The sequence below is a fragment of the Canis aureus genome, chromosome 2 (assembly GCF_053574225.1).
Source record: "Canis aureus isolate CA01 chromosome 2, VMU_Caureus_v.1.0, whole genome shotgun sequence".
NCBI lineage: Eukaryota > Metazoa > Chordata > Mammalia > Carnivora > Canidae > Canis > Canis aureus.
This window is the reverse complement of record NC_135612.1, coordinates 36,647,700-36,674,952: the sequence shown is the minus strand read 5'-3', so window position 1 is coordinate 36,674,952 and position 27,253 is coordinate 36,647,700. Positions and strand designations below refer to the sequence as shown.

Genomic DNA, 27,253 nt, shown 5'->3' with positions numbered 1-27,253 from the left:
GAAGAGCTAATAACACTTTCCCAGAGTTTTAGTCTGAACCAAGCCCTGTTCTATATATACATATTAACTTATTTAGCTGTCAAATCCTTGTATAAGTACAATTCCTCCATATTTTACAAATTAAAAAAAGGCACAGAAAGATAAATTGCCTAAAGTAACATTGCTGTCAAGTTTCAAAAGTATAATTTGACTCAAATGAATCTGAGTCCAAGGTGGTTTTCATCACTAACTGTAGTGGTGTGTGTTCTTTCATACATTTTTTCAATATGCATGTAAACATATATTTACATAAAATATCCACATAGCATTAATTTTATATAATATATTCCTTTTTGCTCTTCTGATCAGAGTTAACTTTCTATGGGTAGGGGAGTAAATAGTGAATAGTCAATACTACTTTTGGGGAAGTATGTTATGAACTCCTTATGTTACTTCACAAGAATGTGTAAAAAATGAACTGTTAGTCAATATTGTAAATCAAAATCTGCTTATTTTTATTTTTTTATTTAAACAAATTAAAAAAAAAAGATTTTATTTATTCATGAGAGACACAGAGAGAGACAGAGACACAGGCAGAGGGAGAAGCAGGCTCCCTGCCAGGAGCCCAATGCAGGACTCCATCCCATAACCAGGATCACACCTTGAGCCAAAGGCGGATGCTCAACTGTTGAGCCACCCAGGCATCTCTCAAAATCTGTTTAATATTGATAGTTTCAAATGATTCATTCTTTATATGAGCCATATTTATATATATCAGCCTATTATTATTTATGTATATGTAAACATTTATTTTTATAGGTCTATAAAATAGATGCATCTTTCATGAGGCACATTAGTTTCCAATATTTTATTATGATAGATGTCTGCATTAGTATATCTCTTCACACTTGTTTGTATAGTATGACTCGGAACAAAGCACTAGCTTAGGAGGATGGGGAGGGGATTTTAGCCATTTAGTCATCACTAGCCCACCCTCACCCTGAGTTCTTTGACATGGAGAATTGTGAAAATAACAATGCTATGCAAAATTCTATGCAACTATAGCTCCAGGATTACTTCCTTAGCTTTTACTTCCTAGCATTTTCTTTTTCCATGTTATACATCGGTAACGATTTTGGAGTTACTAAAGTGTCCCTTAAATCTGTAGATGCTGTTATGAAAAAAACAAAATCATTGTATCTACTTATTCATCCCTGTTGTATGAAACTGCCACTTCCCCCACTCTGGTTATCACTGATTATAAGTAAAAATTTCAACGTACCGATGTAAAAGGTTTTATGTAGGAATCCAAGTTCATTTTTCGTTTTATATGAAATGAGTAACCAACTTTCCTAATTATACTTACCCATTCTGTATTGGAGAATTTAATTGTATCATAATTGTTTTGTCATCTTTTTTTTCACAACTTGCAAAAAAAATTGTAGAAAGAAAAAGGGGAAAAGAAACCCAACAAAGTTCAAACAATGTATTTTTTAAAAGAGATTTTCTTCTAGACTGGGCTTTGATTATCTGGCAATATTGCATGGACTGTGCTTTTGCATCAATTTAACTTTTCCGAATCAGCATTTCTGACACGGTCTACAGGAAGACACAAAGGTGATTATTACCAGGATTGTTTGGCTCACGGTGCCTGCGAAGATTTATCTCAACATTTTACACATATTAAAAAGGGGAGAGAGAGACTTTGCCTTTAAGCCGAAGGTGGTGGTGCAGTCCCTGAGGTCTCATTCTCCAGGTGCTAACTCTCTGGCTACTCAGAATCCAACTACTCCTGCTAGCAGAGGTACTGGCCTGCCCGCACTGCGGCAGGACCTCAGCACTGCGGCAAGCTGTTGCGCTTGCGCAGCCTGCAGGAGGGGCGTCTTGCTGCGCATGCGCAGGTAGAGCTGGCGTGACTGGTTGGCTTTGGCGCAGTGACTTGGGCGCAGAGTGGAGTGGTCGCCGGAGATGCGTGACTGTCTGTCCTGAGGAGCGGCTGACAGCGCGATGGAGCGGGCCAGGTCAGCTGTGTGTCCGTCTGCCCTTACAGACAACCTGGGGGAATAGTTGCTTTGTTCGTTCAGTGTTCCACGTTTGCGGAACTTGCCGCGTTGTATATACTCGGAACCCGGGCTCTGAAGTCTTTGTTCCGGAGAAGAAGGAGGCACCTTGCGGGTCTGAGGGTCCGTTGTGCCTCCCTGGACGGTGCCCTCTCCGTCTCCTGTGGGAGATCTGTCCTCTCACGTCAGATCGTTTCTGAACTGGCCCTTTGTCCTTGAGAGATCTGAGGCCATGTCCATGGCTGCGGTGGTGCGAATGGCAGGGAGATGGGGCGGGGTGGGGTCGGTGGGGTTCCGAAGTGCAAAAGACGGGGTGACCGTGCTGTCTGGGAGGTAGCAGAGCGGCCACAGTGGTGAGAAGGAGGGGTCCTCAGGGTGAAGTGTCCCCTGCGGTATGGCCGCCATGGTAGGGGGGGTAGGAAGTCGGCTGTTCGTGGTGGTGGTAAGGGGTTGGCCAGGGCGGCAGTATTGGAGGTTTGGGGGTCCACCAGGTGATCCCTGTGGCAGTCATAGGGAAGTGATGGCGGGGTCATCAGCAGCGAAGTGACCGTCACGGTGGGGTAGGGAGGGGCAGTTCTAGGAGGAGCGGCGGGTGGCTGACAGGGCAGTGTTCAGGAGGGGGCGGCTGGGAGACCACCATGAGGGCAGTAGAGAGGCTGGCGTGGTGGGCCAGTGACCCTCTTGGATGTGGTGTGTGCGGGGGGGGGGGGGGCGGGGGGCAGGGAGGCGGCCGTGATGGTGGTGATGGGAGGGGCGGCCAGGGGCGGTGGTGATGGTGATGGCGGTGTGTGTGCGGGTTCCAGGGGCGGCGATGGTGGTGGTCTGTGCCGGATCCCTGGAAGAGCGGTCACCATGGTGGTGGTAATGGTGACGTGTGGTGCGATCATGGTGGGTGTGTGGGATCTGGAGGCGGTGGGAGGTGACGGTGACTGTGGTGGTGGTGATGGTGTGATGGACCTCAGATCCCTGGAAGAGCGGTCACTATGGCGGTGATGGGAGGATCGGTGGGGGTGACGGTGATGATGACGGTGTGGTGTTGGGATCCCTGGAAGAGCGGTTCTCACCGCAGTGGCTGACGGAGCGTGGTAACGGGGTGCAGGCAGCGCACAGCGTCTGGTGAAGGGCAGACCGTGGGGACAGCAGGTGGTCCACAGCACTTAGCAGAAGACGGGCGAACGTCCAGTTCTCTGACCCGAGGCCGTCTTAAGAGTTGGTATCAGGGCGAACCAGTGGTCCATTGCTCCCCGGAAGCGGTAGCAGAAGAAATGTTTGTCTTTGGATACTTTACTCATTTGTAATTGCTCACTTTTGTGGTTCTGGCGTAAGATTCAGGCAGTGGTATGCAGAGCTTATGCGAGGCGTGTCGAGTTCCAGGATGTAGTGCCGGAGAGGTGGGGTCTTCCCTGCATTCCGTGTACGGTCTGCAGGGCTCTGGTGGTGCCGCGTCACAGCCATTGTGAGGCTCGCCAAGATGGCTGCCACTGCAGAGCTGTGGATGTGCGCAGGCGTGGGGGGCCTGGCGGGAGGTGGGGAGAGGGGATGGAGGGGGGGCAACCGGCGCCGTGCCCCTGCCGCAGTAGGGGAGGGGGGCCTCCGCGTCTCTCCCGACGCGGCCGGGTCTGCAGCATCTTCAGAGCGCAGGGCTGAGGAGAGGAGGCTGCCTGGCTGGCGGCGAGCCCCTCCCCAGAGTGCCGCAGTGGGGGAGGCTGTGGGCTCTGGATGCGCGGGCGCAGCTGGGATGGGCGGGCACCGGGGAGGCCTGTGTGCATTGTCTGCGGGGCGTGGTGGGCAGCTACCCCGTCACCTGTCTGTTCTGACGGCTGCAGTGGGTGCAGGGAGAAAAGACGTGGGTTTGATGAGCGTGTACCGTGGCTGCCCTTCCCTGTGAGGCCACACTGCGTTGCAGAGGGCGAGAAGGCAGTGCGTTCGTGTCTCTGTTGCCCGTGTGCACCAGCCGCAGTGCTGCTTCCCTGCCTCTCCGCTTCAAGGTGGAAGAGAAAGACAGGGCCTGCAGGCAGGGTGGAAGGGCGAGGTCATCCCTGCATCTGGAGTGCCACCTCAGGCGGCCTCCATTACTGGTGAAGATTTTAAATGTTTTCAGAGAGGTCCCCCCTTTCATTGTCGTAGATTTCCCAGGTTGCATTATGAACAGTCTAGTTCTTGATATTCAAAGGGGATCCAGTCACCTTTGAAACAACCCCCTTCTTACAACATTTTACTTCGTGTTCCAGATTGGGTAATCCCACAGCTGCAGCACCTTCAAGAGACAATTTCTTAGTCTCTGGATATTCTTTTTGTGATGCTGCCTTTATGTTCAGTTTCCTTAAACCGGGGGGTCAGGGCTCCTGCAGGGTTTGTAGAAGTTGAGAGCTATAGGCTGTTTGCTGAAGGGGAGCAGAGGAGAGACTCAGAAGATTAGAATGCTTCACGGCTGTAAGTATGTGCACTGGATCAGGGGAACCTTGCCTGGGTCAGATTCTTAGTGATGCTATTGAAGCATCATTTTTGAAGTTTGAGCTACTGTGAAAATTGGGTGAGAATGAATAATTAACAAGTTAACTATCCAGTATTCTGTATTCCACCTTTGCGTATAGGTGGGCATTTTCAAGAACTTCATTTTTTCCCCCCACAATGTTAATAGGCTGGCCTTTTTTCCTCTATGAAACAGGATGTCTGCTTGTGCTGTGTTGGAATGTAATTTAGGAAAACCTAAACCCAGAAACCTTGGAAAGTTCTGTTATTGTTTGAGTAGTTTTAAAAAACAGGCTGGAAGTCTGTTATACTATTTATTTTCCGCACTTGTATACACATACTGCTTCAAATAATTTCATTTTGCTTTGACATCTGATCCCTTTGGCTCCTTGCAGGTCGAGCATGTACTGCCCTGGTCAGGGCGGCCATTTTGTGGTTGGTGGTGCAGGCTCAGGGTCTCAACATGGCGGGCCCTGTGGTCAGACCTGGGCATGTGGTCAGGGTCAGGGCGGCCATTTTGTGGTCCGTGGCGGAGGCTCGCAACATAGCGGGCCCTGTGAGCAGACCTGGGTATGTGGTAGGGGTCAGTGCGGCCATTTTGTGGTCCGTGGCGCAGGCTCAAGGTCTCAACATGGCGAGCCCTGTGGGCAGACCTGGGTAGGTGGTCAGGGTCAGTGCGGCCATTTTGTGGTCCGTGGCACAGGCCCAGGGTCTCAACATGGCGGGCCCTGTGGGCAGACCAGGGTAGGTGGTCAGGGTCAGCGCGGCCATTTTGTGGTCAGTGGCGCAGGCTCAGGGTCTAAACATGGCGGGCCCTATGGGCCGACCTGGGTATGTGGTCAGGGTCAGGGATACCTGAGAATGACTGGGCAGTGGGAACCCTGTCTGTAGTTAGTGCTCAGAAACAATCAGGGACTGTGGTATGGCTAAAGCAAGGGACTGTCTGGCTGGGGCTTCTACAGTTTATTTTGTGTTATCTTGGTTTGCCCAGTGCATCTGTCTAGTGCTCCATTGCTCATACTTTCCTCTATCTGGTGATGCTGGATTTTTATTCCTCCCTTTTCTCTCAATGTGCTCAGATTTGTTGCTGAAAAATTCCACATTTAAGATGTCAGAGCCTCAAAGTTAATTTTTGGGGCGGGGTGTGGGGAGTTTAGTTGACACACAATGCTTCATTAGTTTCAGGTGTACATCGTCGTGATTCAACAGCTCCATGTTGTGCAATGTTCACAAGTGCAGTTACTATGTCATTATGCGGTGCTGTGAACAGTACACATCATTGACTACACTTTCTCCTCCTGTAGCTGGAAGCCTGTACCTCCCACTCCCTTCTCCATGGTAACCAGCAGTTTTCATCTTGGTATTTTTGGGTATCTCTTTGTGTTTGTTTTAGTCCCCCCCCTCCTTTTTTTTTATTCCACAGGTAAGTGAAATAATAAGATATTTGGCATTTTCTGACTTATCTCACTCATATCCTTTGGGTCCATTCATCTTGTTAAAAATGGCAACATTTTCTTTGTGGCTGAGTAATAGTCATTGTGTGTGTGTATATATATATATATATATGTATTTATATACTGCAGCTTTTTTGATTCATCTATTGGTAAACAGATGATTGTTTTAGTGACTTGGCTATATTGGTACAGTCAACTAGGGTACATGTATCTTTATGAATTAGTGCTTTTTTCTTTGGGTACATACTCAGGTGAAATTACTGTATCAATGTAATATTTCTGTTTTTAATATTTTGAGTAACCTATATACTGTTTTCTACAGTGATTGTACTGGTTTTCTTTCCCACCAAGAGTGCATGAGTTTTCATTCTTCCACCTCTTCCCCAACAGTTACTTCTTGTCTTTTTTGATACTCACTATTCTGATTGGTTTGAGATGATGCCTCGATATGGTATTGTTTTGCATTTTCCTGATGCTTAGTGATGTTGAGCATCTTTTTATGTATCTGTTGGCCTGCTATCTTTGAAAAACAATGTTCAGTTCCTCTGCCTATTTTTTAATGAGTTTTTTTTTCATTTCTGTGTGTGTGCACATGTTGGATTTTTAAATTTTATATATTTTGGATATTAACCCTTTATCACATTTATCATTTGCAAATACCAGTTCCCATTCAGGTGGCCTGTTCATTTTGTTGATATTGTCCATTGCTGTTCAAAAGCTTTTTATCTTTTTCCCTTGCCAGAGGAGACCTAAGGAGGAAAATATTGCTAATAAAGCCAACGTCCAAGAAATTACTGCTTATATTTTCTTTGAGTATTATGATTTTAGGTTTCACATTTAGATCTATAATCCATTTGGAGTTTCATCACTTACTTCAGCAGTGCACTCTGCTGCTTAGTTATATTTAGGAAGAATCCTTGAAGTAAGCAGGGTAGGAGTATTGTCTCAACATGACAGGAACAGCGAGGTTTTTGATCTTAAGTGTACATTAAGGAATTTAATACTGGTCTCCTTCCACTTTTGTGGCCCAGAGCCAGAAAGCTTGAGTAAGAGTTGGTGGTGGCTAAGATTGTCTCTTTCAGTAACAAATATTGTGTAGGCCAGTTACTTCTTTTGCCTTCTAGTTCCTGAGTGTTGGCTGGATTAGAATTTCCTATTTGGTGGTTCCACAAATTTTGGTTGGGAGCCTCTGATTTTCTCTATGGGAAGATACGTAGACTGATATTAATTACCTCACATGTTATGTTTTCTTTTTCATTTTGAGATCTTAGTAGAATTTTTATTAGTCTTTTTTTTTGGCAGGATATAAGGCATTAAATATTTGACAATGCTAGGCTATTTGGAAAAACATTGTATAGTGTCATCACTTGTTGCTTCTCTGTGTTATTTCCAAATCAGTATTATTATTATTATTTTTAATAATAAATTTATTTTTTATTGGTGTTCAATTTACCAACATACAGAATAACACCCAGTGCTCATCCAGTCAAGTGCCCCCTTCAGTGCCCGTCACCCATTCACCCCCACCCCTGCCCTCCTCCCCTTCCACCACCCCTAGTTCGTTTCCCAGAGTTAGGAGTCTTTATGTTCTGTCTCCCTTTCTGATATTTCCCACACATTTCTTCTACCTTCCCTTATATTCCCTTTCACTATTATTTATATTCCCCAAATGAATGAGAACATATAATGTTTGCCCTTCTCCTATTGACTTATTTCACTCAGCATAATACCCTCCAGTTCCATCCACATCGAAGCAAATGGTGGGTACTTGTCATTTCTAATGGCTGAGTAATATTCCATTGTATGCATAAACCACATCTTCTTTATTCATTTATCTTTCGATGGACACCAAGGCTCCTTCCACAGTTTGGCTATTGTGGCCATTGCTGCTAGAAACATCGGAGTGCAGGTGTCCCGACGTTTCATTGCATCTGTATCTTTGGGGTAAATCCCCAGCAGTGCAATTGCTGGGTCATACGGCAGGTCTATTTTTAACTCTTTGAGGAACCTCCACACAGTTTTCCAGAGTGGCTGCACCAGTTCACATTCCCACCAATAGTGTAAGAGGGTTCCCTTTTCTGCGCATCCTCTCCAACATTTGTGGTTTCCTGCCTTGTTAATTTTCCCCATTCTCACTGGTGTGAGGTGGTATCTCATTGTGATTTTGATTTGTATTTCCCTGATGGCAAGTGATGCAGAGCATTTTCTCATGTGCTTGTTGGCCATGTCTATGTCTTCCTCTGTGAGATTTCTCTTCATGTCTTTTGCCCATTTCATGATTGGATTGTTTATTTCTTTTCTGTTGAGTTTAATAAGTTCTTTATAGATCTTGGAAACGAGCCCTTTATCTGATACGTCATTTGCAAATATCTTCTCCCATTCATTTTTTTTAATGAAAGTAATTTTGGAGCAAAAAAACTAACTGCACATATAACATTTCCCTGGTATTTGTATTCATTTTTTTAGTATTTTCTTTTTAAGATTTTATTTATTTATTTGTGAGAGACGCACAGAGAGAGAGAGATGCAGAGGGAGAAGCAGGCTCCATGCAGGGAGCCTGACATGGGACTCCACCCGGTCTCCAGGATCACACTCTGGGCTGAAAGTGGTGGTAATCCACTGAGCAACCCGGGCTGCCCTTCATTTTTGAAGTAAGTTCTTTACCCAGTGTGGGGCTTGAGCTCACACAACTCTGAAGTCAAGAGTCACGTGCTCTACTAACTGAGCCAATCAGGCACCCCATCTTTTATTTTCCTTTATTACTTACTTATTTAAGATTTTACTTTTAGGTAATATCTACACCCAATGAGGGGCTAGAATCCTCAATCTACAGATGAAGAGTTAAATGCTTTACTGAGTCAGCCAGGCCTCCCCACTTTTTTTTTTTAAATATTTTATTTATTTACTCATGAGAGACACACACAGTGAGTGAGAGAGAGAGAGAGAGAGAGAGAGAGAGAGGCAGAGACACAGACAGAGGGAGAAGCAGGCTCCACATAAGAAGCCCGATGTGGGACTTGATCCCTGATCCCGGAACTCCAGGATCACGCCCTGGGCCAAAGGCATGCACCAAACTGCTGAGCCATCCAGGGATCCCGGCTTCCCCACTTTTTTCCCTTTAAATGCTTATTTTCTGAAAGCTGGTTTTTAGGTTGAGAATGCAGGAGGTTTATAATGTATAAATGTACATATATTTATTTATTTTTTTAAATTATTTTTTAATAATAAATTTATTTTTTATTGGTGTTCAATTTGACAACATACAGAATAACACCCAGTGCTCATTCTGTCAGGTGCCCCCCTTAGAACAAAGTTCTAGATTATCAAAACAAAGCTGTTCCTTGATTATCTTACATGTAACTTTAAAATGGATTTAGAAAATTTAATACTTTTATGTGCTGGTTCCTTTCTCCAATGAACTCAGACGTTTTCATACTGAGCAACTGCTATGAAAGGGATAAAGGAACTGAAATTTTTAGTTTTTTAAAGGTTTTTTTGGTAATGAGTTATTTTTAATGAACTATTAATCATAATTGACAGTCTTACAATGTAGTGGTCCATGATAGTTCTTTATTATATAATTTTAATGTTTTAATGACTATATCTGTGAAACTGTTTCATCTATAAATACTTCATTCCTCTTCAGGACTGAATGACAGACATTCCATTGTACTGAATATATGATACCACACCATATTTTATCTTTTTTTTAGTGGTTCTATTTTGGGTTGTTTCCACTCTTTGGCACTTTGATTAATGCTGCTAGGAACCTTCACACTCAAGTTTATGTTTTTATTTTACTCCCTCTAGGATTGGAATTACGATGTCAAATGCAAACTACGTGGTTCACATTATTAGGAAGTGCCAGAGGCTCCACCATTTCACATTCCCACTACCAGTTTCTCCACCTCCTCCTCCACTCCTGAGGTGTGAAGTAGTGTGTTTGTAGTTTTGATTTGCATTTCCCTAGGGGCTATAGTGATATTAAGTATCTTTTCTTGTGCTGATACAAATTTGTAAGTCTTTGGAAATCAATCTGTTCCAATTTTTCACCTATTTTTAAATGGAGTTTTTTCATTTTATTACTGAGTTCTAAGAGTTTTTTAAATATTCTGCATACTGGGCTTTAATCAGCTGTGTGAATTGTAGATATTTTCTCCCATTTGGCCAGTTGTATTTTCACTTTCTTAATAGTATATTTTGAAGCAAATGCTTTTTATTTTTTACTTTTGATGAAATCCAATTTATGGATTCCTTTCTCTGGTACTTTAGGTATCTAAGAAACCATTGCCTGATCAAAGGTCAAGGAGATGAGCAAATTCTATACTTTTATTATTTAAAAATCTCATGTACATTTTTAAATGATTTCTATTGCTTGATTGGAAAACTGTAGTTTTTGAAGCAGTAAAACAACTTGGGCTTATTTAAAAGCTATTTATTTGATTGGTTACCTTGCACAGTATAGCATGAATTTTAAAATAGCAAGGGTTCAAAGAATTAGTTTTGGGGATGCTTCATTTGAATTCTGTTGAAATATATGCATGACTTTCATAAAATGATTTTTCTTCTTTCCTTTCTGATAAGCATTGTTAAATTGCAGTTTTAAGAGTGGTTCTTGTAGTTTCTAACATGGATGACCCAGGTGGGAGACTTCATATTCAGATCCCTTGAGCAGCCATTTTGTGAGTTCTGCAGTCATGATATGGTGGTAGCTGTGTTGGTTTTATGTATTTATTTTTTGCTTAAGCAACCTTTTATTTTTTGTTTTGCAGACCCTAGGAAAATAACATTTCAACAAGAGGTTGCTTAAGTAGAAATCGTATATGAGCACTGCTTAAGTAGTAATCGTATAATTTAAACTTTATGCTTTATTCCATTATACTAAAACATCTGTCCTAATAAAATATTTTCCAACATTACTATTTTTTCATGGTATGTAGGTATGGGTAGTAGGTCAGTGTATATAAATATGTTTCTGCAAATGTATAGTTTTATATCTGTATATGTAAAAGTAAGTGGAAATGAATATTTTCTTTTTGCCTAATTCTCTGATATCTCCATCACTCCCAGTTTTCTGATGCCAGGAGCTTTTTCTTTTTTTAAGATTTATTTATTTGAGAGAAAGAAACAAGGTGCTTGCAGGTAGGGAATGGGGCAGAGGGAGAGACTCTGAAGCAAACTAGCCGCTGTGCCCCATATGGGGCTTGATGTCACCACCCTGAGATCATGACCTTGCCATTCTGAGATCACCAACTAAGCCAAAACCAAGAGTCAGATGCTCACTTGAGCCACCCAGGCACCCCTGATGTTAATGGACTTCTAATGGGAGAAAGAGGCTTTCGGATAGATCGTGACTATTGGAGGATTTTCTCATTTAAATTTTGCCTCATTTCCTTTCCACCATTTTTATTGAGATATAGTTTACATACATTACTACCTTGTTTTAATTAGATTACAAGTACTTTAAATACTCCATTATATAAAAATAGTTCTAAGTACAGCCTTTAAATAAGTGGTTATTTTAAGGTTGATGATGGATGTCCCCTACTTCAGGGACCGCTTACACCTGAGACGGACTACGGAACAGCACGTCCCAGAGGTGGAAGTCCAAGTCAAACGTAGAAGGACAGCCTCACTGAGCAACCAAGAGTGAGTATAGTGTGGCTTGAGAACCAATTTAGTTTAGAATTCTTGTTCATATTGGGATGGAATATCCTGCAATGAAGGGTACTGAAATTAATTTAATGAAAGAAATCTATGCTTATAATATAGAATATAGAACAAAACAGTGGAGTCAACCTTAACCATGTAGTACTAACTTTTGTAAAAATTTTAGTAAAAGGCATTTTTTTCCCAAATATGTAGGTGGATTTTATCTTAATAAAATTCTTCATCCTTAACCTTTAATATTTGTTATTTCTGTTTTATTCATATTGTTACTAAATCACTTCTATGTTTGCCAAATTTTTTATGAATTGATGGAATGCTAATTTATATATTCATACTTAATGTTGCACTATCCAGATTTTTATTTCGGTTAAAAAATAACATTTATCCAATTAAAAACTTGAAATGAATGTATTTGTTCCTTTCCTTACATAGGATATTTATGCATAGATACACTTTTATTTTTAAAAATTTTTTTAAAGACTTATTTATTTATTTTAGAAAGAGTGCAAGAGTGAGCAGGGTAGGGGCAGAGGGAGAGAGTTGCTACCAGACTCCCCACCAAGCAGCCTGATGGGGGAGACCATCCTACAACTCCAAGGTCATGCGCCGAGCTGAAATCAAGAGTCAGACACTTAACCAACTGAGCTCCCTAGGCACCCCTACATACTTTTAAATTTAGCTTTCCAGAAGGATTACTTTAATGCAAAATATACCAACATTTTAATGACCTGACACATACTGGTATTCATTGGATCTTGTATTTTGTTATTATCATGTATCTTGACAGAATCAATGGGTAACATTTTTCTTCCCTTGCCAAAGCTGTTTTATTTATTTTCCAAAACTACAAGTATTAAAAATACATGAATATTATATATTCATGTACATGTATATTGCATGTATGTTATAAAACATAACTTTGAGATAAAAAGTATCTACGTCAAATTACCAGCAGTCCATTTCCTCCATTGTCCTTCCCTGCCTAGAGATCATCTACAGGTATGTAGATGTCTGTACTTTAAGACCTTTCCTATTCATTCATTTGTATACACACATGGAAGGAAGAAGGGACAGAGGCATACTTTTGATCTGCTTACATCTATGAGATTTATTGTTCTGCAGCAATATGTCTTGGAGATCTATGTCATTGCATGTAAATACCTTATTATATAAATTGTAGAGCATAGGTAGCATAATAATTTCATTTATCATTAGCTTAAAGTTGGTTAACAGGTTTGCATTAGCTATTAACAAAGATACAGAAGTCAATTTGAAAGTTAATATTTGTTATTAATATTACTTACATTTTGTTTTACTTAAATATAAGGCTTTCTTTACAAAGCTATTATAAGATGGGGGTAGAATTTTGTTTTCTATTTTTGTTACTCATTTTATTTGTGGGAAAGTTGCAAGACATTCATTTGCACATTAAATTACTGATGAGGCTAATGATATCTCCATTTTCTCTGTTTATTTTATTCTTTTGAGCTCATAATTCTTTTATTACATTTTTATTTTGGGAATTACTTTTTTTCCCTTTTTTTTGGTATATTTTTTATTGCAGTTCGATTTGCCAACATAGAGTACAACACCCAGTGCTCATTCCATCAAGTGCCCTCCTCAGGGCCTATCACCCAGTCACCCCATCCCCTGCTCACCTCCCCTTCCACTACCCCTTGTTCATTTCCCAGATTTAGGAGTCTCTTCTGTTCTGTCACCCTCTCTGATTTTTCCCACTCATTTTCTCCCCTTTCCCCTTTAATCCCTTTCACTATTTTTTATATTCCCCGTATGAGTGAAAAGAGATGATGTTTGTCCTTTGATTGACTTACTTCACACAGCATAATACTCTCCAGTTCCATCCACAGCAAAGCAAATGGTGGGTATTTGTCATTTCTAATGGCTGAGTAATATTCCATTGTATACATAAACCACATCTTCTTTATCCATTCATCTGTTGATGGACACCGAGGCTCCTCCCATAGTTTGGCTATAACTGCTATAAACATTGGGGTGCAGATGTCTCGGTCTTTCACTGCATCTGTATCTTTGGGGTTAAATCCCCAGTAGTGCAATTGCTAGGTGGTAGGGTAGCTCTATTTTTAACTCTTTGAGGAACCTCCACACAGTTTTCCAAAGTGGCTGCACCAGTCCACATTCCCACCAACAGTGCAAGAGGGTTCCCCTTTCTCCACATCCTCTCCAACATTTGTTGTTTCTTGTCTTGTTAATTTTCACTCACTGGTATAAAAAAAGATTTTATTTTTTTGAGAGAGAGAGAGAACGTGCATGCAAAAAGCAGGTGGAGGGGCCAGAGAGGAGAGAAGCTGACTTGACTCTCCCTACCCCTAACCACCACTGATGAGGGAGCCTGATGGACTCAGTCCCAGGATCCTGAGATCATGACCTGAGCTAAAGGCAGACCTTAACTGACTGAGCCACCTGGGTGCCCCCTTTCCTGTTCTTTGATGTATTATAAATTTGAGAGAATTTGGAGGTTGGGGTTGGAGAGTCTATTTTATGCAACCTTTTAGATGTCGTTCTAAATTATATTCTGCATTTTATGAAATAAATGTTAGGTGTACTGTATTCGATGTTCCCAGTTTTAGTTTGCAGTTGGGTTTCAGGTTAAACACAAGAGGAACACTCCAGTAGCTTTTTAAAAACTAAAAATTTTTTTTATCTGAAACACTTTTTAGAACTGATTAAGTCAGACTTTCAGTTACCGTTGGTAATAAAGGATTGGACTAAGAATGCCTAAATAAAAGTGGGCTATTTTTGAAAGCATGAGCAGTGTAATTCAGACTCTTAATGGAGTTAGTGCAGGTTTGACACATTAAGGGTACAGTCCCTCCATAAGATTACCAACCAGATACCAACCAGCTGCAAATCCCAGATTTTCTAGGCCCCCTGCACTTCTCAACAGCTGGATATAGATTCAAGATTTCCACTATTTCCTCAGGTTCCGTAATTTGCTAGAATGATTCACAGCACTCAAGAAAAACACGGTGCTTACTATTAAGTTTACTATAGGGGATACAAATCAGGATAAGCCAAATGAAGAGATTCATAGGACAAGATCTGTAACTTCATGTCCTTCGGATAATACTCTCAGCACATTAGTGTTTATATATCACCAACTGGGAAACTGACTAGACCTTTGGGTGCCTTCTAAAGTTTTACTAGAGTTTCATTACTAAAAAATGATTGAATCATTGATCATGTGACCAGGAACTCTATCTCCCTTGATGCCATCCCTTCCCAAGAGGTCAAGTCCAAGGCCCCACACTCTAATCACATGGTTGGTCTTTTTGGCTTTGCCAGCCCCTATCCTGAATCTTCTTGTTAGCTTTAGCTCCAGTATGATCCAAGGGGCTCACCAAGAATAATGAAGATACTTCTATCACTTGGTAAATTCAAGGATTTAGAGGTTATTTCCCAGGAGTCCTGGACAAAGTCTAACCTAATTCTTTATTATATAACAATACTAAAAATGTCATTTAAAAACTGTATTAAAATAATGCAATAAACCTTTTTTCAGGCTCATTTCCAAATCTAACTGCTGTGTAGATCTATATTTCTATACATATACACATGCATATATATACACATATACATTTAACAAGGGCAGAATTGGTGGTGATTTTTTTTTTCATGCTTGTCTTTGTTAGCTAGTAACACATCATTCTCAGAATTAGATTCACAGCCAGATTACTGATCCAAAGAGATATGTTGAGGATTTTTCATCTGGAATTCCCTTCTAATAGGTAGTCAGTTTATATAGTTTGAGATCCGAAAAACTTGGGCTCTGGTAGTTCCTTGTTTTAGGTGGTAACTCATCAGCGTATCAGTATGGATAACAGCAGCCTTAATGTCTTGCTGGAATTGACTTAGCAAATACCTCCTTGCTAGGGGCTAAAAAATTATTTCCATATAGGGTTAGAAAATGAGTAATGGATATGGTTCTAATGGTTTTTCCACAGGGCTTTTTAAAACAAAACTTTTTAAGTTTCTTGGGTGCTATCCCCCCAATAGTACCTCTGTTCCTTGCACATTCCTGTGTAGATTGGAGACTCCTGTTATAGTCTCTTCATAAGGTAATAGCAAGCTGTGATCTTAATTCAGGCTCTCTTTAAATGTAAGGGTCTCCACATTTTCTTTTCTATTATTATCCATATAGGCAATACTCTTTTAACTTATATTTGTTTTTTATGTATTGTATTCTTGTCATAGGTGTCAGCTGTACCCAAGGCGATCTCAGCAGCAGCAAGTCCCTGTGGTGGATTTCCAGGCAGAACTGAGACAGGCATTCTTGGCTGAGACACCAAGAGGTGGTTAAAGCAGTATTGGAACATCCAGGTAGCTAATATCCAAGTGAAAAACCAGGTTAGAACTGATACAGTCATGGTTAGGAATAAATAAATGATGTGTTTGGAGGTCAATTATTTGGGATACGTTAAAATAAATCTTTTAAAAATATTTCACATTGTTTTCTTAAAACTTTCACACCCGCAGAAAGTTTAAAAAAGTAAAAGCAAGCAATAGAACCTTGATATTCTTAACCTGGCACTTTCTCAGTCATTTGTAGTGTATGCTTTTTAGGTAGTTTTATTATTACCTAATTTCCATTGATTTTTCTAATTAACATTGTATAAAAATACTGCATTATATAAATGACTGCTTTAATATTGAATGTTTTGTAGTTAACTTTTGTGAGAAACTTCATTTTTTTCTGGTAGTTTCAATAAAACTTCAGTGAACTGCTGAGAATAACAGATTAGGATCATTTCCTCAGGTATGCAGATATGAAAATAAACTGAATTAGAAATATAAGCTTAGGTACATTTTCTAAATTGTTTTACAAAATATTAGTCTGTATTGCCTTGAGAAAATGGAATGCTAGTCACAATACGCTTTTACCTGTATTGGTTGTTTTAATTATATATCATTTATGCCTACTGAATGATAAATACACATCACATTCATAATCAAATAAGCTAAATATTTTCCCATGCTTGTTTACTAATTTACCTTTTTTGTTCTGTCTTTTTTTTCATTTTTCATTTTCAACAATGTATTTGGATCAGCTGACACTGTATCAATGTGTTTGATTCAGCTGACAGTGTAATAAAAATATTATGCAGGATTTTTTCAATGTGATGTAGATTTATTTACAGTGTGTCTTTTTATGTTTTATGTGAATTTTTAAAAATTTTAAGATTTGAATGACTGTAATCCAAAGGGTTTAATATACTTTTTAGAAACTAGGAGAGGAAGGGGGCTTATAGATGAGTTTCCTTCTAGATTTTCTTTATTTCTGCTTTGGTGTATTAAACCTCAACTCACAATAATTAGGATTGTTTATAGCCACTATTTTGAGTTTTAAAGTAAAGGATGAAAAACAGATTCTCTGAGAAAAATTCTCCTGCTGAATCCTTTACTCAGGATTCTCCAGTAATTACCTGGAGTTGATTACGGGGCATTGGAATTGATTTCAAGCAGTGGAATCTTATCTTTGTCCCCAGCTGTTCCCCCAGAGAAAGGCCATTTTTAAATATATTAGAATAGTTGACTATTTTTTTTTAACCAGGAATTTTTTGGCTCTTCTGTGCAGTTCATATCCTCTTGTAGGTTCTAAGTATAATTTTATTTATTTACTTACTTACACGATACTCAAACTTAATGACCCTGAGATCAAGAGTCACATGCATTACCAACTGAACCAGCCAAGGATCCCTATATATTATGATCTGTAAGTAGAATCCTCTGATTTTCTGATATCATGATTTATTCTAGTTTCAAGTGCTAGTTAACAGCACTAGTTTCTAGGATTATTTTAGAACAGGTTAGTAAAGTAACTCACTCACTGTTTTTGTAAAGGAAATTGTATTGGCACACAGCCATGTAACTTTATTTTGTCTATGGTCTGTAGCTGTATCTGTAACTACAGGAGCAGACTGGAGTGGTTGTGACAGATTGAATGGCAGGCAAAGCCTGAGATACTATCTTCTCCCTTTTAAAGCAAGTTCTCTCTTTCTTAGAGAACCACATTTAAAGATGAAAACACTAGGTTGGGACAGTTGGGGAATGGTGAAAACTATAGAAGATAAAGATGAGAAACGGTTATAGGCAGGAAGGTATATGAAAGTAAACATTAGAGAGTAGGGAACCAGATGAATTTCTAGAAAAAGGTCCAGTCTAAGAATTGGGTTAAAGAATCAGGTCTTTTTTTTAAAGATTTTATTTATTCATGAGTGACACAGAGAGAGAGAGAGGCAGAGAAACAGGCAGAGGGAGAAGCAGGCTCCATGCAGGGAGCCCGACGTGGGACCCGATCCCGGGACTCCAGGACCAAGCCCTGGGCCGAAGGCAGGCACCAAACCACTGAACCATCCCAGGGATTCCCTAAAGAATCAGGTCTAAAGAATATATGTAGATGGATAGTTTTAAAAGACATTTTAACAATTGACAGAAGAAAAAAAAAATAGGTTTCTTTTTTACTATAGAAATCTAAAGCATCCAAGCGCTATCCAAGAAAAATGGGGAAGTAACCCAAAGATTTTAAAATCCATGTTTCAATCACAGTGCAAGATTGAATTTTCTTTCATTTTGCCCATTTGCTTTTTTTAGTTGGAATCGTGCCTTTAAATGATTTTATTTTGTATTTATTCCACTTAAATGTATATCATTAATGCTTCCTCATTTAATTATCACTTGCAATGAATAAATGATAGTTTATTCATGATTTGCTTTTCCCTTGTACTTGTTTTTTTTCTAGTTTGCTATGCTTTTATAAATATTAGTTATATATTTTAAAGACATATTTGGTATCTTAAATTTATTAGGATAAAGATCCAATTGTGGAATGTAGGGTATACATATTAGTATGACTCTTAAGTGTTCTTTTATTTTGCTTTCTGACAGCATCATAAGCACTGTCAATTGCCATCCAGAATAATTACTTATTAGCACAGTTTCTCAGTACCATCTTTGCTGTCCTTTTTTTTCCTTTGATAAATAAATAGTTCCAAAAATGGAAAATTGGTGTGTGTGTGTGTGTGTGTGTGTGTGTGTGGTTTTAATTGGCATTGTTTTGTGGATGAATATTTTCTGTTTATTTGTGTTTTCTTTTACTTGTTAAAGGTTTTTTACATTTTCTGTTAAGGATGTGATATTTACCAGATTTAAATGAGCACTAATAGATTCCCATTATTACATGATTTCTCATTTGTTCTATTATGTATCTTGGCCAAGTTTGACCACTTTATCTTTTCACTTAGGTTTTTATAAAGATTAAACATTTTAAAGTGCAGACTTTCTAGAAGTTAGAACTTTTGTGAGGAATCTTAGGAAGTTTGAGTTCGGGACTTGGAGCCGTTTGTTTGCTTAAATACTTTTTAATGTGAGGAGATTTATCATAACAATATAATCAGTGCAGTGTTATGTTCCTGCTCTTGTGCTCTTCTTCTTGAAGCATTTTGTCTTTTGCTATGGAGGTAAATTTGATCAATCTGCAAAGTGATAGTCTTTTCCCTTACAAGGGTTCATGATTATGGTGTATTAAATTAGGGATAAGAGATAAACTGTTTCTAAATTTTAGGTGCTATTCATTAAGGGAAATCTTTCTTAGCCATCCCAGTTAACCCCTACTCTGATTTGCACATAAAATGTATGTCTTAGTTTATCAAATATTTTACATTAACTACATAACTACACCTAATTTTTTGTAAATTTACTGACTTTTGAAACCATTGCCAGGTAATTTGGGGACTCTATATTACCAAAGTACGATCCCTCGTGTTCCTTTACATATATTCCCTGTTTCCACCAACAACTTCAGATTACCATTTAATTTGTGTTTCTATGTGTTTCTTTTTATTTCCGTAGAGAATCCACTTTGTTACAATAGATTGTTGAAGATTTTATATTTTAATAGATATAATATAAAAATGAAAATTGCTAATCTAAAAAATATACAAATATATTATACAAGGATTTAGACTCTGCTTTATAGATTATCCTGTCAGGACTCAGAACATCTATATTATAGGCCTTAAACTAGTCATGTGAGCTTGGGTTAGAAACTACATTTTTATGGGGAGGGTATGAATAGATCTTTGGAGATCATCACATGTCAGTTTTATGTAAAACATAAATCTGTACAAATTTTGGATGCTACAAAAGGAGGTCTCCTTGATGTCATTGTATGTTTGAAGACATAAATTGGGTAGATGGGAGAAACAGCAAGTGAATAGATATTATAGACAGTTAAGATAAATGTTAGAGAAGTATGGACAGTGTTGAGGATGTATATAGGTAAATTGTCATTCAGAAAGAAATGTACAAAACGTACATGGCAGTTTGCATTTGGAGAACAAAATTTAAGAGGTATTCTGAGTAATGGTGAGGAATTTATTTTTTAGACATTCTGATACTCCCAGTTCTCCTACAAATGCATTTAACTGCCATCAGATTTTTGTAATTATAAGGAAACCTCTACATCTTACACCCTTAAGTGAATCATTTCTTTCATGCTATTATGTTCTTTTCTGATCTAGTATTCTATAGTTCCACATGGAAAACTATCCTCAAAACATCCGTTACCTTCTTGTATTTTTTTTTACCTTCTTGTTTTGATGTTACACTTCACAACCACAGCTTAAATGATTTTATTTTACATCTTGAAATAGATAACTCATAATTTATTTAACGAGTGTATTTCACTGGTTGAAAGGTGTTTCTATTGAAAATAGAAGAAAGATTTTACTGGAAATACCTGTATTGTTAAAAGTAAAATTACATCAGATTTTGCTTATGATATGGGGCTACTTTTATGCATAGAGCCAAATTCTCTTTAAAGTCGTATTTGTGTGTTTACTTTTCAAATAAGTATAATTGGTAGTTTGAGACCCTTTTCCAGTTTTGACAGTTTGTTTGCCATCGAGCATTTTCATTCGTATAATGGGAAGAACAACACTTTTGTAATATTGCATATTCTTTAGATGACTAAGAAAGTTCCCCATATATCCACATAAGGTATTCAGTTGTTTTGTGTTCTAGTTTAATGTACAAAGTCAAAAGCAGGTACATGATGGTGTATAACGTAGCATTATTTTGAAGAGATTTCAGCTGGGGCAAGGGAGGGAGTCAGGGGGTCATTGAAATTGAAAATATTTAGGTGCTTTAGCTAAGAAGCAAAAGTTTTAACCTAACTCCTAACTGAGGGGAGTAATTCAGATGTGTAAAACGTGTGTAAAATGTTGACATTGAGATGACATGGGACCAGAGAAAAAAGAGCTACACCTAAAATAAGAATGGAAAGAAAAAAGATTACATTTTTGGAATGGGAAATGAAAGTGATTTTGAGGCCTGTAAAATTTCTGTATAAAACAAAAATTATTTATAAACTTTGTCAATTTTAGGTGCACAAATATGGAGATTAAGGTGAGAATAATGAAATTTTGTATACACTGAGTGGGTATAAGAAAATGGGAAGTGAAAAAAAAGAAAATGGGAAGTGTTTTTGAACATGTCTGTTATAATGATTTTCATGAAAAGTTGTCTACCTGTTTTTAAACATGGTAGATTGCAGTGCAGCTAGATCATGCTTTCCTCTACAGGCTCCATCTACTGTTTGAAGCTTCTGCCCCAAGCTTGCATTGTTTGTAGGAGAACCTGCATCATACCTTTATCTGTAGCCTTCCCTTAGGTCTTAAGGATCCTGAAACCTAACTGGACATTGGATTTGGTGGAACAGCAACCATGGTAAGATGTATATTAAGACAAGAGTGAAAAACTGCTAGAAGGGCTTAATATAATGATTTGCCATAGTGTGTAGGGCATCTTTGGGTTTTTAATGTTAGAAATAAGGAATCAATCTTATTTGATGTTTTATGTCTTGTCCTGTTGTAGTGATAAAATGGTTGAAAAAACGTCTTAACAGGAATCTTACATGTGAGAAAATACAGAACAGAGTTTTGGTTATGATTTACAATAGTAAGGGACCATCCTGTGGATGGAGGATTCTTATGTTAAAATAGACATGGAGTCTATTTAGAAAATGGAGAGGGGGTTTGTGCTTCACAGCTTGAGAAGTAAGTACACACACAATAATAAGCAGTCTGTAGAGAGATAGAACATCCTAATCAGTTTTGTGGTTCTGTTAAACTTCAGATAACTTACAGCATGTATTCTCAACAAGAGGGATATACCAAGGCAAAAAAACCTAATTTAGCAAAAAAACCTAATTTTGAGAGGTGCAAGGAATATTAGATTTTAAAATAGCTTGCAGTCTTTCTAAGGACTATAGTAAATGAATAGAGGTATGGTATGGTATTATCAGCATATTAAAATTTCAGCGGAGTTAGTGACATAGGATAAAAGTATTTTTAAAAGGTGACGTAGTAGGATAAATGAAACAAATATTTGAGAAACACTGATCCACATTCTGAATGGGAAGGGATGTGGGGTGTGATGTAACTACGATAAAGGTCTTGGGGAACTAAATAGTACTTTGTAATTGCATTGGGTTGATGGGGATTGGAAAGTTTTTGATGGATGTAGGAATTTTCCACTGCTTGTCTGGGGGCCTGGGGGAAAGAAATAGTCCATAGGATCAAGTGTTCTGAAAGAGTGTGGTATTTGGGGTTAAAATTGGGAAAGGCAAGGAATTAGAATGATAAAATACTAACGGGAAACTAGATTTGTGAATCTGTTGGGGAAGAAATATAGTTAGGATGATGGGAAACTGCATAGGGTGACATTTTGAGAAGTAGAGGGTTCTGCAAAGGAATATAGATGTCCTGGTCCTAAGTTTGGTCCAGTATCTTGAGACTGAAAGGGATTTTTAGAGAAAACATGGGAGGGAGGATATGATAAGGAAACTCAAATTTGGCTTGATTAAAGAGTAGGGAAGACATGATGTGGAGAGTTCTAACACAATTGCAGGCAAGTTAATGACTGACAGCTTTTCTTATTCCTTTCAGACTGTTGGAAAGAGCAGCAAGATGCTGCAGCACATTGACTATAGAATGAGATGTATCTTGCAAGATGGCCGAATCTTCATTGGCACCTTTAAGGCTTTTGACAAGCATATGAACTTGATCCTCTGCGATTGTGATGAATTCAGGAAGATCAAGTAAGACCACTCTAGGTTTGGTTAGTGGGAGACTGAGGAAGAGGGTCATAGGACTGAGAGATTATAGGCGGTAATTGTGAAGGGAAGGAAGGAAACTATGGAAGGACTAGCTTATTGCCTAATCCTCCTTGAACCATCTCTGAATTGGATCAGAAACTCTGTCTTAGAGTCACTGTATTTATTACTACTTTTCTAATTTTGCAAACATAATCATGAACTTAATTTAGAATAGAACTGCACGGTATGAGCAGAGTACCAGAATATGTTTATTTAAAAAGTTAAGAAATGTTGTCAATAGGTTAGGTTCTAAAAATAAAGAAGAAAAACCAGATTGGGTTCTGTAGCATTCCTTCAGGCTAAAGGAATCTTTAGAAGAATAATTTGCTCTTAATGGTTGAGGAGTTTGGGATATGATTAGTATACTCTAGGCTAGGAGTATACTAACATTTGTTCTGCTAGCTTCTTTGCATGCTCCCTTGTTTTGTCTAAATAATCATGTACAGTGCTGATTTGATGTCCGTTCTTAACCCACTTCACTTATTTTGTGATTTGCCCATTTCATTTGTTCAGGAATAACCTCTGTATTTGTGCCTTACACCATTAGTCTACCCTCTTTATACCTGTGACCAGGGAGTTTCCTTTCACAGGCTACTCAATGACCATTTGCAACAAGATCACAGAAATTGGTGGATATTAGTGTGGCATCCTACTTCCTTCCATTCCACTCTGTTGACTTTTCCAGAGCATTTGAGTTGGTGATTGTAGTATCTCTGGACCTCTGAGATCTTGGATTGATTTACTTTATTTCCACAGTCAATGATGTTCTGTCCAGAAGTTTAATTTGCCTACTTCACCTAGGTTTGTTAAATGTGAAAAAAAAGGTGATGCTCAGCATCAGTTGTCTGCTGTACTCTTAAGACTTCACTTGTCAGGCAAATTTGAAGAGAATTCAAAATCTATTCCTCCTCTTTCCTTTTCATGTATTCTAAGTGTCCTCCCAATATATCAAGTAGGATTATTTCAGAAATTCTAGGATGGTGAATATTTGTGTTTTGTTTTACATAATCCAAAATTTTCCTGAAAATAGAATAAACCCAATGATGTTGAAAATTGTGAAGATACTTGATGAGAGTTTTAGGCATATGGATTTCTTTGTTTCACTATTCTCACTAAGTTATGGTGATAATTTCACATGCATAATGCTTTAAACTGTGCATTATTCTCTGGTAGTATTTAGAGAAGATTGTTAAATGGCATTATCAATTGATTTTATCTGTCTTATGTAGTATAAAGCTCATGAATGTATGATTTTTGCTGCTGACAGTTGTTACTGTATGCAAGGTTTCTCTTTTTTAAATTTGTTTTTAATTCCATGTGGTTATATAGTAAGTGGTAAAGCCAAGAATACAGATGCATCTCTATTACTCAAAACCTTTTTTTCTTTATCATTTGGTATGACCTCATTGCCTGTTCTTGTTACTGTTTTAGTTGCCTGTCATCCAGATTTACTTAAGAATGATGTACAAAACTTACTTCCATTGGCTACATTTACATCTGTGTTTCATGAAGAAATTACTCTTGCTCTGTAGTCTAACATTGAGGGAACATTCTGGAATAAATTGTAGGAAAAGGACTTCACCATTTACCCTGATGTCAGTGAGTCTAGAGTTACTGTATTTGTTTTTGTTTTGTCATAACTTAGTAATAGCAAGGATATCTTGGCATCAGATTATTGTTTTGATAGTTAATGAACTGTAAATCTTCTATTGAGTGATCTAAACTTACCTTACCAAAGTTTACTTTTGATTTGTAGGCCAAAGAATGCGAAGCAGCCAGAGCGTGAAGAAAAGCGTGTTTTGGGTCTCGTGTTACTACGTGGAGAGAACTTGGTTTCCATGACTGTGGAAGGACCACCCCCCAAAGATGTAAGGAACATGTAGGACAGGACAGAATGTGAATGTGGAAGGCTATACCACACTTTAAATGTTTGCTAAATCAGGGTACAATGAAGCATAATAATTATACATTTGTCAAGTAAAATGTGCCCAGCACTTAATGTTAGTATTTTTCTATACTTGTTGATTAAGGACTTTCTGATGAATTACTTTGTGTGCTAGGTATTACCTAGACATGGGTGGAATGGCTGATTCATATATATGTACTCAAAATTTGACATGTACATTGAACCTGTAGAATGCCTTTATGGCATACCTGTCTGTTACTTTGATCTTCATAACTATTACAAGGCAAGTGGTATGGAAAAATAGTTGGAAGGAGTAATCTTTTAGGAATAAGATTATTAACATTAGTAAGTCATTTGATTTCAAACTAATTTTTCTTGTTTCAGACTGGCATTGCTCGAGTACCACTTGCTGGAGCTGCAGGAGGTCCTGGGGTTGGCAGGGCAGCTGGCAGAGGAGTTCCAGCTGGTGTTCCAATTCCCCAGGCTCCTGCTGGATTAGCAGGCCCTGTCCGAGGGGTTGGGGGACCATCCCAACAGGTGAGGAACTAGGAGAGAAGGTTTTATATTATTGAGAGAAATTGCCTAGAGGCTGAATAGATTTAAAAGCCTGAGTGTACATCCTATTCTATGTAAGCAGCATATGCTATCAAGGGTGCTGAAGGACAAATACACATTAGGAGGGGAAAAGTTTAAAGTCACCTTGATAAGAAACTTATCACTATTGGTGAGTAAAGAGAAATATGGATGGGTAAACCAGAATTGAGAAAATGAAAGGACTTAATAGATTAAAATAGGGCATGTTGGGTGTTAGGAGGATATATTAGTATGCCAAGATTTTTAAAAAGAAAATAATGGGAGAAGTACAAAATTGCTATAATTATTTCATATTTAATAGGCCCAGTATCCACCACTTATTTTGTGTTTGAATAATGTGAGAATGTCCCTTTTCGTATCTAACCCTGCCTTCTCAGGTAATGACTCCACAGGGAAGAGGAACTGTAGCAGCGGCTGCAGTTGCTGCTACTGCCAGCATTGCTGGGGCCCCAACTCAATACCCACCAGGACGGGGGACCCCACCCACTCCTGTAGGGCGAGCAACACCACCTCCAGGTAAGAAATTGAAAAAAGAAGTAAGAATTTGGTTCTTAAGGATATATGTGGGTGGGGGGTGATTCTGTGAAAAGACTGTATTATCTTCAGGAAGTGATGGCTAAAAATACTCTAAGAAGATACTGAACTAAGGAGCAACCTAAGTACCACCAGTTGCTTAAAGTATGTTTCCCATTTTTAAACAGTAGTTTTTTAGTGAAATGCTGTGGATTGTTGAGTTGGGGATGGCTTACATGGTAATGATCCAGGAGAAATTGTTCAACCCTCTACTTAGTATCTGTACCCATTTCTTTAAATATTATCTTGTATTTTATTCTGTCAGCTGAGCTTATTTCCACCCTTTTTCTTCTCTAGGCATTATGGCTCCTCCACCTGGTATGAGACCACCTATGGGCCCACCAATTGGGCTTCCGCCTGCTCGAGGGACGCCTATAGGCATGCCCCCTCCAGGAATGAGACCCCCTCCACCAGGAATTAGAGGTGAATGGATACACTTTTATGCAGTGGTGCAGGCTGGGGGCCCTGAATATTTATGTGCTGTTTTTCTAATGGTCCCATGGAATTTTGTTTTTTTTCCCCCAGGTCCACCTCCCCCAGGAATGCGTCCACCAAGACCCTAGGATACTGTTGATCCTTCTTAAGTCCATTTTTTCCCTGCTATGTGTCTTGTGAAACCGTGTGATTGTTTGTGAGCTTTTGTTCCCTCCTTGATGAATTAATATTAGCTAATAAATGCACAAAGCAATTAAACTGCAAGGTACTGTTGTATGTTGTACATTTTTTTGACTGTTGATTTTGTTGAGATCAAAGAGAAGACTGGGTTTGTTTCGGTCTTGAAGTTACATGGATGAGATGAATTCTGTTAAGCAGTTCATTAAATTACTTTTCTCTTAAATTTTTAAGATAAAATGATTGTGATACCTGATTAAACTTCCTAACATTCACTTTATGCATTGACTGGTATCAGTCAGTAACCTTGACACAGAAGAAAACTGTTAACCAGGGGTTTAAGTGGCTAGGTTAAGACTCACATGCGACATCCTCCACTTTGTTATGTCATACATACTTGAAGGGAAGAAGGAATGTATAGGGAAAGGCCTTGTAAGGCTACCTATGGAAGGAAACTATGGTAATGAATCAGAATTTGTTCATTTAAATCAAACCATTTGGAATTGGAGATTTTCTTTTTCTTGGAGGTTTACCTCAGTTTGAGCTTTTCTAGTAGTTCCCTTGTGCCTGTGTGAGCAGAGTAGAAGATATGATCCTGGAATAATCATCACCACATGCCAGTAAGTATTTACTTATAAATTTTTAAATAAATGGAAAAGCCTGGGTATTGGGAGGAAGAGGGATTTCATATTTGGAGTAAATTGTGTTACTTAAATATAACTTACCCCTAAAATGTAGT

At 38.7% G+C, this 27,253-nt stretch overlaps 2 protein-coding genes and 1 long non-coding RNA gene across 6 annotated transcripts in view; 2 read left to right on the top strand and 1 right to left on the bottom strand.

Annotated features, from left to right (window-relative positions):
- Positions 1 to 3,565, bottom strand: part of LOC144295963 (uncharacterized) — a 28,617-nt gene extending 25,052 nt beyond the window's left edge. The window contains exon 1 of the long non-coding RNA XR_013363117.1: positions 1,346 to 3,565. This is a non-coding gene — a long non-coding RNA (uncharacterized LOC144295963). The remainder of the gene's footprint in view (positions 1 to 1,345) is intronic.
- Positions 1,840 to 16,000, top strand: SNURF (SNRPN upstream open reading frame). Of its 2 annotated transcripts, XM_077868649.1 has the most exons (4): positions 3,744 to 4,117; positions 9,776 to 9,892; positions 11,519 to 11,614; positions 15,869 to 16,000. In XM_077868649.1, exons 1-4 carry the CDS (start codon positions 3,759 to 3,761, stop codon positions 15,972 to 15,974), a joined length of 678 nt encoding a protein of 225 aa, XP_077724775.1. In that variant the 5' UTR covers positions 3,744 to 3,758; the 3' UTR covers positions 15,975 to 16,000. The 2 variants fall into 2 exon arrangements, with proteins under 2 accessions (XP_077724784.1, XP_077724775.1); XM_077868658.1 differs by lacking the exons at positions 3,744 to 4,117; positions 9,776 to 9,892 and adding an exon at positions 1,840 to 2,000.
- Positions 15,869 to 26,601, top strand: SNRPN (small nuclear ribonucleoprotein polypeptide N). 3 transcript variants are annotated; one of them, XM_077868640.1, is made up of 7 exons: positions 15,869 to 15,994; positions 22,621 to 22,772; positions 24,586 to 24,697; positions 25,120 to 25,272; positions 25,707 to 25,845; positions 26,200 to 26,325; positions 26,428 to 26,601. In XM_077868640.1, exons 2-7 carry the CDS (start codon positions 22,642 to 22,644, stop codon positions 26,463 to 26,465), a joined length of 699 nt encoding a protein of 232 aa, XP_077724766.1. In that variant the 5' UTR covers positions 15,869 to 15,994; positions 22,621 to 22,641; the 3' UTR covers positions 26,466 to 26,601. The 3 variants fall into 3 exon arrangements, with proteins under 3 accessions (XP_077724766.1, XP_077724751.1, XP_077724758.1); XM_077868625.1 differs by lacking the exon at positions 15,869 to 15,994 and adding an exon at positions 21,260 to 21,400; XM_077868632.1 differs by lacking the exon at positions 15,869 to 15,994 and adding an exon at positions 21,262 to 21,400 and having other exon boundaries at positions 22,602 to 22,772.
- The last annotated feature ends 652 nt before the right edge of the window (positions 26,602 to 27,253 follow it).